Raw genomic sequence first — 13,911 nt, forward strand, 5'->3', positions numbered from 1 at the left:
CTTAAAAGGTGCATTACTCCGGGGTGTAGAGCTATATTTTCTAAACACGTGGACATTTACACTTTATGTCCAGGACCTAAAGATATGAACACATTAACTAAAATCCATGTTTTGTTTGGGGCCACTGCCTGTGTGAGTAAGTGCTATTGGGGCCTGGCTAATTCCAGTGGCAGCTCTTCCTAAATAGATCCTGTTAAGAGCGTAAACGCGGGACCCAACCAGCCAATCACGATGCTTCTCTCCGCTATAGTACACGGGATAATTGCATGTGGGAGACTGAAACTAGGTCAGCCTGCTTTCACCCAGAGCCAAAGAGTGAGAGTGAGAGAGAGTGAGCGAGAGCGAGAGAGGTTTTTGGTGCATCAGTGCTTTGACGAACATTCGATTCAACTCACTTCCACCGACTCTTACCTTTGCGGCTGCGTGCGGTGAAGCTCCCTGGTTGAGCAGGAGCAGCGCCACCTTCTGGTTATCATAGTGTGCTGCCACATGCAGTGGAGTTAGTCCACTCTGGACACACACACACACAGAAGATTTGTTAACATAGGGTAAAGTGCAGTGAGGTGATAAAGAGACTGTGAAAGCTTTGAGTGGAGCTGTAAAATAAACATGTCCGTCCGTCCGTCCCTCCCCTCCCATCATCCCATCACCCCATCATCCTCTCACACGCCAGCGGTTAAACATGCGTTACCTTCCCAGCGGCGTCCGTCGGAGCGCTTTTCTGCAGCAGCAGGTTGGCGACCTCGATCTTCCCGTACTTTGCAGCCACATGCAGAGGAGTGAAGCCCTTCTGCAGAGACAAGGAGAATGGATTGACTACTAAATCAAATCTTGAGTTGTGCTTCGGCTGTAAAAACCCTTCAGTTAATCACTACTCTCAGCTCACTCGTGATTCTATACACCCGCACCATCATATGCGTTTAATCACGTGTAATTGAGTCTATTGCAGGGTTGTGTCATGGCGCAACACGGGGAACTGATTATTTGGTGCTTAAAAATAATGAACTTAAGTACATCCTCAGGGTGTGGGAATGCGTATTGTGTGTGTGTTACATCAGCTGTGAACCAGCTCGACTCTGCGTATGTTTATATGTTAGGTGACTAATAGTTATGGGACTTGACTGAATCCAGACTGGTTTTCTGGTTCAGGGACCCTCGATCTTGACATTATGAATCTAGTATCTGTTGATGGTGGATGGAAGGATGATAAGTTAACTGAAATCACGCCGTCCGATAGTTCAATACAGATCTTTTTTTTTAAACTTGATTATATTTATCCTTTAACGTGCAATGTATTGGTGATCAATAGGGAAAGTAAAAACACTCTGGCTATCCTCCTCTTAAAGTAGAGTTTCTTTAAAATCAATCACACTATCTCATTCTACGGTGCATGTATGTGTAATATGCAGCAAACATCATGTCGTACCATTACAATAAAAAAAAGAGTAAAATAACATATTTTTTTATGTTTTACAGAAGAGCACGCACACATGTTGTTCCTGCATTTTTGAGGACCAATCTGGATGTTACAGTCGCATCACTCTGGTTCCCTCGACAAAAATGGAATAGGATTTTGCAATTGGATGTTGGATTATTGCAGAAAATAAGCTTTGTGGCAAACAAACGTTTGTGATGCTTACACGTTTTGTTCAGCAAGATAATCGACACAAATGAACACAAACCAGCAGAAAAAAGCTAAAGCAAAAGCTTTTGTCTGAATTTAATGAAAATGAAATGGCCCCTGGGTGGTGGTGGGAGCCTAAAAAGGACCTCAAGTGAAGTATATTCACCAAATATCCCGTCATGGTTTAAACATCTCCTCTCTCTGACTCTATTTAGTGGTTCGGGACTTTCCTCGATGTCGTAACTGTGGCCATCGAACGCTCCACTGCCGTTTGAATGGATGTACATGAGTAACGCTCAAAGAAAGCCTCTCCAGGAACAGTGTTTTCTGAGCCTGGAGACGCTATTCTGAAGGTCAGCTGCAACCGATGCGCCCACAATCCAGGTTTCCCTTCATTTGTGTGTAGCAGTCACAGTGTACGTTGTGTGTGTGAATCACGGAACGACCTTCAGCCATCAAACACAACCCGTGTCTGAGCGGCGTCGGCCTCCACACACACACACACCCGTAGTCGGTACCTTGGTGATAATGCCCAGACTGGCTCCTTGGTCCAGCAGCGCCGACGCCACGTCTCTGTGTCCCTCCCGGGCCGCCAGGTGTAGAGGCGTGTACCCGGAGTTGGTCGTGGCGTCTGGGAACGCTCCGTTCGACAGCAGCTGGGTGACGATGTCTTGCTTACCCAGACGGCTCGAGATGTGTAGCGGAGTCTGGTCGTCCTGCAGCCGAACAAACAAACAAACAAACATTTTGAAGGGATACTCACAGAGAGAAAAGAGAGAAAACTCACCCGGATCTGAATATGTGATATGGGAAAGCACAGAAAACTGAGATGTAACGTGCTGTTTATCGGCCATAAGTTTCATGGTTTCAGGCAGATCATAAATCTTAGTTTAGATATTTTTAAAGAGAAAAACGGATAAAAAGGAGCAGTATGAGGACGAAGAAATATATTTCTAATTAATTATACGTCAATATTAAAACAATTTGATGCATTTCCAATGAATATTTGGTTAGAAAATACAACATTTGCCAGTATGTCTTTTCCAGAATGGGTCAAATCCTAATGCAGATGCTTGTTGCATTTCCAATAAAAAATATGAAACAAATATAAACAAATATTAGCTTATCTAAAATATAAACAAATTGACTTCTATCATGATGTCATGACAGTTTAAATGCAACCACATCATTATTGTGTCTTAAGCAAAAATCTATAAATACACACACACACACACACACAACATATAATGCTTGTAGCTGAAGCTGAATGCTTTCAATGTGTTTTCTATTGGGAAGCAGAGGTGAAACAAATATTTTAAAAGTTGATGTAAAAGTAAACAAACTATTAATACCAGCGTGCAAAACTACTCTCTTACAAGCAGTGGAGCAGAAGTATAAAGCATGGAGTCATCGAGCAAAGTACAAGTACAGCTCCATTGTACTTGTACTCGAGTAAATGTACTCAGGTACATCGCATCTCTGTTCCTCTGACGTCAAACGGGGTCTACCTTGGCTTTGGCGTCCACTCGTGCTCCATTCTGGATCAGATACCGCACCACATTCGACTGTCCGGCCCTCGCTGCCATGTGGAGCGCCGTCTCCCCCCTCTGCAGCACACACACACACACACACACACACACACACACACACACACACACACACACACACACACACACACACACACAGATTGGTAAATTACTCCAAAGTTTTGAATCTTCTGTGCTTTGCCCTCCTTCCTCATGAAAACTTTCTTTCTGTTTAGATGGGAGGAAGACAGAGAGAGAGGGAGAGAGACCCCCTTCCTCTCCACACCCAATTCACCAGAATGACGTCCCATAATGCTCCGTTTCTACGGTAACCTGGCCACAGACACGGCGTGGGCGACCAAATACTTGGGGTTGAAGAGTTGAGTGCAGCGTTCTTTCCCCCTCTCCGTTTGCTCGTTACTCACTTCCTCTCTTTCAAGTCTTCATCCCATCTATCCCTCTCTTTCCCTCCTCCTCCTCTTCCTCCCTCAGTGTGAGGGTTAACGGGGTGAGTAGTAAGAGTGTGTAGTGTTTATGGACTAGAGCAGAGCGAGAGGTCCTCTCCTGACAGATGCATGACGATAGTAGACTTTTTCCACTCCGGCCTGAACTACAGAGGTTTTCTCCGCTGTCTGCTTCAATGACTTTCTATATTTAACTACATCAGTCTCTCTCTGTGTGCAATGCTTAGTTTCAGTGGTTGATGTCTCATCTCCTTGTACGTTTTAAAAGATAATTTCAGTCATTTGGATTCATGTTTGTTGCTACCTGCAACATTCCCTCTCTTTTAGCTCCGTTTTTGGTCTCCACCATTTCTTCCTTCAGCTTTCAAGCTGCTAAATGCTCCATTATGTTCAACACGTCTGCTGTTTGCTGCTGAACAGGTAGGTTTTTTTCAACACAGCTGCTCACCATAAACAATATAAAGTCACGAAGTTATGAGCCAGACGGCTAAACAATGAGCTGAAACTCACCACGAAGCTCCGTAAATATACAAGAAGATGAGCCGAGAGATGTGTATCCAACCTCTCGATCAGACTAGATTCTATTTTTAACGGTTTACTTCTTACTTTCTTCTATGTTTATTATACCATAACTGTTTAATTAGTTTACTGTACTTGTTTTATTTTAGTTTTTATTTTCCCCCCTACTGATGTCTCTTGTTGCACCATCCACTTTGCTGCTGTAATCCTGCAAATGTCCCTGCTGTGGAATAAGGATTGTCTTATCTTATCTCATCTTAGATTGTTAATACTGATGTGCATGAAGCTGTTGCTTTGAACTATTTAATATGAAATCTGTCCCTGGGCCTCAAACACTTATTCAAACTAAGCCAACTAAACTGAGTCTAGAGAGGAAATCCCACATTGATAGAACCGCTAACCAACTCATAGACATCTGAAACACGTTCTTATATTTAACAACATGTTGTATTTTACAAGATTTTCACATGTTGTTAAATATAAGACGCTACTCTGAAAAGCAACTAGTTAACTATCGCTGTCAAATGAATGCATTCCAAGTACAAAAGTGCAACTTTTCCCTCTGAAATGTTCTGGAATAGAAGCTTAAAAGCTCTTTAAAGCCGTTTTAAAGCACTTGAGTACACGTCTTCAGCTACTTTGAACCACATGGAAGAGCTGTGTTGAAGTCCTCACCACGTTGCTGGTGTTCGGTGAAGCCCCGTGGTTGATCAGCTGGTGCACGATGTTGTCGTGTCCCATGAACGCTGCGACGTGGATCGGCGTCAGACCGGACTGGAGGGAGTTAAGAGGAAGTAGACAACATTAACGCTGCGTGTCATTCACCCTTTCACAAGCATTCGTACGCTGATGATCAGGGTGTCACCTGCCCTGCAGGATTAAACATTCATTCATTTGACACTCGACATGGACTGAAAGGAGCCGGGGATCGAACCAGCATCTAATTATTAAACATAAACTACACCTGGTGCATGAGAATGCTCTCTAGCTACCGATCACTAGCTAAACTGTACTAGAATGACAATTTTCACATTATTGTATTATATTATTACACTAGTGGTATCTTCGTATTAAGTTAGTATCAAGTTAATTCTATTGCAGCTGATTTTAACTTTATATGATGTTCATATGTTTCGGGCTAGTTGTTATTTTTAACTTATTGTGTGGTTAAAAGTCCTCTTTTCATGAGTCTAGTTAGATTATTTCAACCTGTTTTAAGAATTTAATGAATCTTAGAAGGAAAAAGGGGTCGCTGCTCTAAATTCAAGAAAAAAAACGGAGAAAAAAAAGTATTCTCAAAAATTCATGAACCCAGGTGACCTTGATTTAAAGCGGTTAACATCATCTCACAGGAGTTTCAGATTATGTTTCGGTTTATTAAGGAATACTTGGTAGGATGGGAGATTTTGTGCAGTATTTTAAACGTGGAACAAAAAGTACAGTCACTCCCTCTGAGATGCGGTGGAGTTGAAGTAGCGGCACGGAATTTAAGTACACAAGCGATGTACAAGTATGTCAAAACTAGTGTGTACTTGGTTACTTTCCACCACTGTGAAGACTAATTTAACTTTTACTTAACTGACTACACAAATAACAGCCGATGCCACTGTGTTTCCATAACACACACACACACAGACAAACACACACACACACACAGACACACGCGCACACACACACACACCTACCTCAGTGACTGCCTGTATCGACGCTCCATGCTTCAGAAGAAGCTCCATCACCTTGACTCTGTTCTTCTTACAGGCGATGTGCAGAGGAGTGAAACCATTCTACAAACAAAACACACAATTAACACAAAAATGTGAATGTTTTCAAAGAGTAAAACATAGTCGTGTCTCTCTGCAGGTCTTGCTGAGCTGGCGGAAGATAAATCTGGAGCGGCAGATGGAAAATACAGTACAAAGCCTTCTCCCCCCTCTTTCTTTAACTTTTTCTCCTCACCGCTCCGCATGCAAACCAGACGAGCATGTGTGGGAATAATTGACTCGACTCTAAGCTGTTAAAGTAAAAGAAAAGTATGCTGCACTGAAATAGATACTTTTCTTTACAACACGTACACTCCCCCCCTTCTTACTCGCTTGACTTTGAGGTTTCTGGCTCGATCCTATGACTTCATTTTCCTCTCTGTGTGTTTTTTCCTTCTCCTTCTCTCTGGCTATAAAGTCCCAGTGCTCTAACCACACCCAGACTTCTCCCATTACAGGACAGAGATGGTTGTCTTACGCCTCGTTTTAGTCTCCTCGTTTGTCTCCTTCATGTTTTTATTTTCCTCTGTTCAAGTCTTCTCTCTTATTTGTTGTAAACAAACAAAACATTGGGAGGTGAGGAATAAAGGAAGGACATTTCATACTAGGACTTTGGGGAAATATCAATCATTTTCAGGTACTTTCTTCTTTAAAGTCCATTTCCGACATACACCGTTAATGTGCAGGTAGTTTTACGCCATATTTGTGTTAAAAGTCGCGATAATCTTACTTAGCTGTTCCTAATATCTCTCTTTCAACATTGTTCAAGTGTGATCTGAGTCCCTTTAAAGTAAAGGCTGCAGCAGAGCACAGTAGAGAGAAATACACATATTCAGTCTGTCCTCTATGAGTGCTGTCATAAATGTGTTATTGAACTATTAGTTCTAATGAGAAATAAATAAAATATGTCACTTCTCATGCCAACTACTGTATAAAAATGTGTTCACCTCACATAGTGGGACAACATGTAGAAAAAAGAAACCCTTAAAAAACACAAATCAGACCCTCAGTCTCCCTTAAATTTCAGTTTTCATTTAAGTGCTTGAATATATTCAGCAAAACGTTTGATACCATTTTTAACAGTATCGTAGGCCATGAAATGATGTTTTCGGTCAAATAAATGAATGCACTGATGAGAAATTGCATTCAGGGATCTACCTTTTATAACTGCATCACGCTGCCGCTCTCGTCTCATTTTCCTAAAACGTTCTGCGTCTCTCCATCAGATCGAGTCAACCCTCTCAACTGGAACGCCTCTCTCCTTTTACACACACACACACACACCTTCCTCCCATTCCTTTACACTTTCCAGCCCCCGTGGGTCCTCACCAGTGCCTTGGCGTTGGGGTTGGCCTTCTTGTCCACGATGACCTTCGCCACCTTGTAGTGCCCGCAGTGGGCGGCAACGTGCAGCGCCGTCAGGTAGTCGTTGGTCACGTCGTCCACGGGAACCTCGTGGTGCAGCAGCAGCTGGACGCAGTTGAGGTGGTCGCCCTGCGTCGCCATGTGGAGCGGAGACAAGCCGTTCTGGAGGGAATGAGGTCACGGGTTAATACAGCTGAGACACACACACACACACACACACACACACGGAGGAGGGAGGAGGTTACCTTTGTCTTCGATAGTATCGGAGCTCCTCGGTCCAGCAGCATCTCCACCACCTGCTCATGACCGCTCCTGGCTCCACAGTGGAGAGGAGTCAGACCGTCCTGAGGGGAAAAGCAACCGTACACGTGCAGTGAACTTCATACGGCCACAAAGAGTGTCCTTAAAGGAGTACGTCAGACACAAAATAACCCCTTTCTGTATCGAATACTCAACCCGTGTGAGATTTAAGTGAGTGAAGATGCATGCTGTTTGGGAAGTATATGACCGGGAAGACAAGAGTTTTTGCGAAGAGTTTGACCCCCATTTACTTCAGTTATACAATAACTTTTCTCAATTTTGTCTTTCGTGCCTTCACGGTGAACGGAGAATCCAAAAACTAAGCTTTCTACAATAATTCAAGACAACTGATTGAATAACTGATGTACAAATGATCACTTTGAGGTTGAAGTATTATAAGTGTATATAACACATTAAAGCCTTCACTGCAGGAGATCCATCACCTCCACGCAGTGATGATCATGAGTTCATTTGAATAAGATAAGATAAAATAAGATAATCCTTTATTAGTCCCGCAGGGGGGGGGGAATTACAGGATTACAGCAGCATTGCTCACAAGTGAATAAAAGATAAAAAAAATCAAGTAACATAAATAAACAGTAATAGAAAACAATAAAAAACAGTAAAGAAGAATATTAAATATACAGACTGAATTAAAAAAAAGTATATAAAAGTACTTGGATATTGCACCAGGTGAATGGTTAAAGTGTTCAGAAGTGTCCAAATTCAAAAGTGTTCAAAGTGATCAAAGTGTCAAAGTGTTTGAATGATTACATGTTTGTCTTTGCTGAGAAAATTGCTAAACTAAGATAATTGATAGACAAAAGAAGCTGCTTTTGACCCCTTAGATATGACAATACACTGGTACAGTTCACGCCTGCATTGTAATATGAATATACACATTACAGCCATAACCAAACAGACTTCAGGAGACTATCAAGCTGCAATATGAAATGTCCATATTAGAGAGTAGGCCTCCAGCTTTATGAAAGTGCATCAGTTTCAAAATGTCGATGTTGTGCATGTACCTTGGTCCGTGCATCTATCTTGGCCCCTCTCTCCAGCAGCAGTCGCACCATGTTGCCGTTCCCGCGTTTGGAGGCTACGTGCAGCGGTGTGATGTCATTCTGAGGAGAAAGGAGAGCATCGTTTCGTCACTCAGCCACGAAGAAAAGAAGAACTTTATCGGCCAGTTTAAGTTGCATCTATGTTGAGGAGAGAAAAAAAAAGTGAAATACGGAACAGGACAGCGTACATCCAAGCTCTAGTAGTAACCATGAAACAATAATTAAATGCAATTGTGCGTTAAACGGATTCACAAATGAAGCCGTCGAACACATTTCAGACCGCCTGTCCCGGCCTGCAGCATTTTTAATACATCCCACTTGTCTGAAATTTGCACACTCAACTAGAGAAAAGGGGCTTTATTTGACAGTGCAGGAGGAAAATGGATAAATATCCCCCTCTAGGGGGGTGCAACCATTCCAGCAGCGACAGCTGCAGTGCTGTAGTTTAATCGGTTCTTGCTTTCTTTCCTTCCCCTGGGTGTTTTTCTATTGGGCCGAACTGGAGGAGGAGGTTTTAATAAGACGCGTTTCCCTGTGGAGAGTATTTTGGTCCGATAACTATTTCATCATTATATCTGTGTGACGACAGACAGTGTCCTTTGAAGCAATGTCGTTATAAAAACACAATTTGCGTATTATAGTTATGTACAGTAAATGGTAAAGCATATGGCTGGCTGTTATTCTATATTTTATACGGAACACTTTTACTTTATTTAAAGCTACTAGGAGGAACTTTCAGTTTGGGTTGATTGTGGCGCTCCCTGTGGACAAAGGAGGTAGTGTTTCTGAGCACCACTCCCTTTAGAAAACGTATAATTTTACTGCAGCAGGGTCTGACACTGTGTCCCGCTCAGTCCTGGTTCTGGTTCTCACGTGCCCCCCTTCCCTCCAGCGACCCCGGCTATACGGCCCGGGTCTCCAGCAGCGTGGCGTCGGTGACCCGGTGGCCCCGATGACAAGCATGAAGAATAACGATGTATAAATAGACAATCCTTTTGCGGATGGTCTCGTTGACTTATGAAGATCATATTAGTATTAAAGTGAGTTTCATAACTACTGACTACTTTTACTTCTAACATAGCATTTCTCCACCGCGGTTGCTACTTTTACTTTGACTGATTATTTGAGACACACCCATGAAACCAGCATCCATTCCTACAGTCTATAGGGGCTCGTAGCTGACGACATGTGCACTGTATGTCTCCTCCTGCAGAGCGACACGCACAGCTGCAGGATTACATGACCGCACTCAATGTTGGATTCCTGCACACACACACACAGACAGACACACACAAACACACACACATATCGGCCCGCCCTTATTTAAGAGTCTCGGAGAGTGTTTGCAGCAGCACTCGCTTCAAAAGAAGTCTGTCTGTGTGTGTGTGTGTGTGTGTGTGTCTGTGTGTGTGTGCGAAGCACAGTACCCACCCTTGCCTTGAAGTCCACAGCCGCCCCTCTGTTCAGCAGGAGCGTCGCTACGTTGATGTTGCCGTAGTGCGCCGCAATGTGGAGAGGAGTGAAGCCGCTCTGAAGAGGGACGAGAGACAGAAAGAGAAACATAATCAATTAAGAGAGGGAGGAAAAGAAGCTAAATATGTGTCTTCATGAGCCACGGGCAAAGGCGTGATGGGATATTAAATGGCGGTTTGGCCAAAAGCAGCGGAGCAGACGAGTCTAACATGCTTTGAGTGCTGGATTTTCCTTTTATAGTAAGATATAGATTCCTACTTCTTCTTGTGTCACAGGGACATTGTTCAGGTGCGGAGTGGATGGATCACAGTAATAAGCAATAAAAGCACATGAATTAAGCTGTAAAATGAAAACCATGCAACGCTAATTAATACATTTAGCATCCACCTAAATTCTTAAAAAAAAAAATCAATATAAAATCATCTGAAAGGAAATAAAAAGGACGTGCAGGTGAGCGTGCATCAGTAGTTATCTAGATTTAAGAGGACAATCTCGTGCTTTATAGAAATCGGTATGCAACTGCAACACATAAAAGTAACCCTCTTTGATTCATGCAAATCATCATAAACATAAATCATTAACTTATTCAGATAATCTTAGAGAGTTATGAAAAAAGCTGTTTAATTTTTCTTTTTTTACTTTCATTTTTCCAAAGCAACAAACAGCAGAAGTCAGCATGCTACATGTATTGATCACGCAATAAAGGGTTAAAATCAGGGAGCTGATCAATCGGAAGCTGATGAAACAGCTTCCTGGGCTCAGTGGCAGTAATTAGCATTTCCTCAAAGGATATTCAGCACAATTTCAGGCTCATTTGTGTAAAGAAATGAATACAAATGCAATTAGCTCAAATCTATTGGCGTGCTACAGCTCAGCTAAATCCATCACTATCACTTCATCCCTGCAGTTGTTCCTCTTATGGACAGCTGGACGAGAATCTTAGATGTCACATGCATGCAGACAAATTTCATTTAACTCGATCCGGACATCGACCGTTTACAGCATAAATAATCCCCCCATCAGATCGAGAAACAAAAGCACGTTTTCTAGTCGGATCACGTTACAGAAAGTCTAACTGTGGACGGACAGAAGGGGAAGTCATGGGAAGAAAAGGATCAAATACTGTGCATTGTATATTCTACGACAAGCGTCAGTACAACATGCCAAAGTTATGTACGTTTACAGCAGATGGAGCAAAAACCTGGAGGATGAGGGTTAAATCTTATGGCATTCAGAAGAAACACATGCCAGTACATTTTCTGGCAAAAAACACACAAAAAGAAAATCACTTTGATCTTTTAAAACCCAATTTTACCAAATGTAAGTTCTTGAACCGAGACATTAAAAAGGAACAGTTGTCATTTTGGAGAAAGACGCCGAGTTGCTTCATCTCTGAAGTCGAGGCCTTTACACACCGGGGGTGTGATGGATAAACGACGTGAAAATATGAAGCGCTTTCTGGGAAATAGTTCACGTCGAATCTGTTCATACCGGCAGCACTTTGTCAATAAAAAGGTTTGAGTAGATTCCTGCAGATGTAAACGGTTGTGCAGCCTCAGCTACTAGACATATATATATATATATATATATATATATATATATATATATATATATATATATATATATATATATATATATATATATATGTACATACATGTAGGGCTTTGACTGTAAAAGGTAGGAACAGAAGAAGTGGATCTCATATGTTGGTTGATGCAAAAGCGCAGACAAATAAGTCACTTTTTCGTTGCGTAATGTTCACTTTCTGTGTGACCAAAAAAAACACAGCTTACATTTTTTTTTTAAATATATTTTGATGCAAATTAATTATTTATTATTTATTGGGGTTTATAATAACATTTGACGACTGTTATACACTGCAGCTAGACTGAAAAGTAACTGATATGCAGCAGTGGTTTTATTGATGGATCCTCAGGACGTTTTTCGTGTGACACACTGACATTCAATGCTTCAATCAATTTAAATGCAAATTAATGAAGGCAAATGCTGCTTGTATTTGGAACGGGTTTATATTTCACTTCCTCCATGTTGACCTGTTTTCTTGATAAGCTCAGTATTATTTACACTTCCACACCACTAATTGTTGGGTAATATTTCTCTTGTTGTTTTTATTCACCTTAATTTAAAGTATTCCAGCTTGTTGTGAATACACTTTTAAAGGCAAAGTTTAAATGGCAGAATTAAAGACTCAGTGGGAAAATAGTGGAATTTACAAGTGGATTGTGTTTTAAATAGAAACCTGGACCAGTGACTACAGTTGTACAGATGGAAATACAGCAGTGGAAATGTACATTATGCTGAATTAACCAGGTGTTGCTGTTGGCTCGAGGTAGTTTCAAAATCTCTCGATATACCGGAAGTAACTCTTCTGTTATTTATCTCATCTTTGCCCAAAAGCAGCAAGCTACTCAGCACAGTGGACATGTGACGCGGGTTATAAAAACAGCAGGTGAGACGCTGTCAGCAGCGTAAGCATTCATGGCAGCATTTAGCGTTCATGCTAGCAGACAAGAAGGCTTCGGCTTTGCAACGGTGACCATGAGGGAACAATGACAGGAGAGGAAGGAGAGAGGAAGAAGAGAAGAGAAGATGTACCTCTGTTGTTCTATTCACCATCATCTATAAGGCAAAAAGGGAGGGGAAGCGGTAGGGTAATAAAAAGGAACGAATAGAGGGAGGAGGAAGAGGAGGAGAGAATGGGGCGGTTAGTGCACCACAACAACTACAACACCAACACCACAGTTGCACCAAGCTGTAGGATGGATACATGAGAACACGGCCGGACATAATGAGAGGAACCGAGAGGGAACCACACAGAGGAACACAGGACTGGATGATGGACTGAGGCCCTCCCTCATGATCTGTTATTTATTCTGCACCGTGCAGTAAAATGGAATAAATCAGCATTTCCCAGAATAAAGTGGTAAATTTACCAGAATAAAAAAAAACAAGATAAAACTCATGTATTAAAGTCACAAAACAAAATTCTGAAAATAAGTGTCTGTTTTTGTCGAAGAGCTACATGGCTTCACTTCACCAGGTTACTTCATCACACCACGGTAAGGCGAGGACAACCGTGGTAACGCAAGCCGTTTAAAAGCCCCGAAAGTTGTGTGATAAAGTAAAGATGGGCTCTGAGGGAGGTGAAGGTCCTTAAAGACACATACACACATTTTATGTAATGTTCTTTCTGTGATCTTTTAAGAACAAGAAGAAATACTAATCACATATTTGAGACTCTGCGGCGTTTAACGGTGCCGTCTGTGGTGTGAAGAGGTTGAGCAAAGGGAAGAGATTTGTATATAATAAATAAAACATATATATTTATATGCATGTAGCATAGCGCTAACTCCTAAAAAGGAAAAACTGTTAATTGCCTCCATAATTCACTTAATAGATCATGAGGCTAGTAATGCTTTTGTTTTTTGTTTTTCTTTATGGTGACTTTTGTTGGTTCCAATTAATTAAGAACATGTCTTGTTAAAGGACAACATTTCGAAAAGCATTTATATTTTTGATAAAAACATATTTACAGGTCTGAACATTTTAAGTATGACGGCATATTATATTGTAGGTAAAAAGAAAAGAAGAAAAACACGATTACGATGCCGGGGGAACATTACAAATTAAACAATTGGATTTAGTCTGAAATTAAAGTGGTAAAATTACAAGAAAAAAAACACACTATGAGGAAAAAACAAATTCTGTCAAAAAAAACAAATCGCTACCTCATCAACACATCATGTATTTTCCCCAAATCTCTCAGAAAAGGAAATGCACCTGCTGCTCGAA

General features: G+C 41.6%; 1 protein-coding gene across 1 annotated transcript in view; it reads right to left on the reverse strand.

The window, feature by feature from the left end:
• The window catches only part of LOC306753494 (uncharacterized protein), a gene marked incomplete at its 5' end in the record, with an annotated part of 106,909 nt that overhangs the window by 57,407 nt on the left and 35,591 nt on the right, over positions 1 to 13,911 (reverse strand). Inside the window, 10 exon segments of the mRNA XM_079237369.1 lie at positions 412 to 510; positions 692 to 790; positions 2,143 to 2,340; positions 3,133 to 3,231; positions 4,809 to 4,907; positions 5,819 to 5,917; positions 7,223 to 7,420; positions 7,504 to 7,602; positions 8,587 to 8,685; positions 10,057 to 10,155. Coding sequence (XP_079093495.1) covers positions 412 to 510; positions 692 to 790; positions 2,143 to 2,340; positions 3,133 to 3,231; positions 4,809 to 4,907; positions 5,819 to 5,917; positions 7,223 to 7,420; positions 7,504 to 7,602; positions 8,587 to 8,685; positions 10,057 to 10,155 — 1,188 coding nt within the window.

The sequence above is a fragment of the Taurulus bubalis genome (genome assembly GCF_910589615.1).
Source record: "Taurulus bubalis genome assembly, chromosome: 2".
Taxonomy (NCBI): domain Eukaryota; kingdom Metazoa; phylum Chordata; class Actinopteri; order Perciformes; family Cottidae; genus Taurulus; species Taurulus bubalis.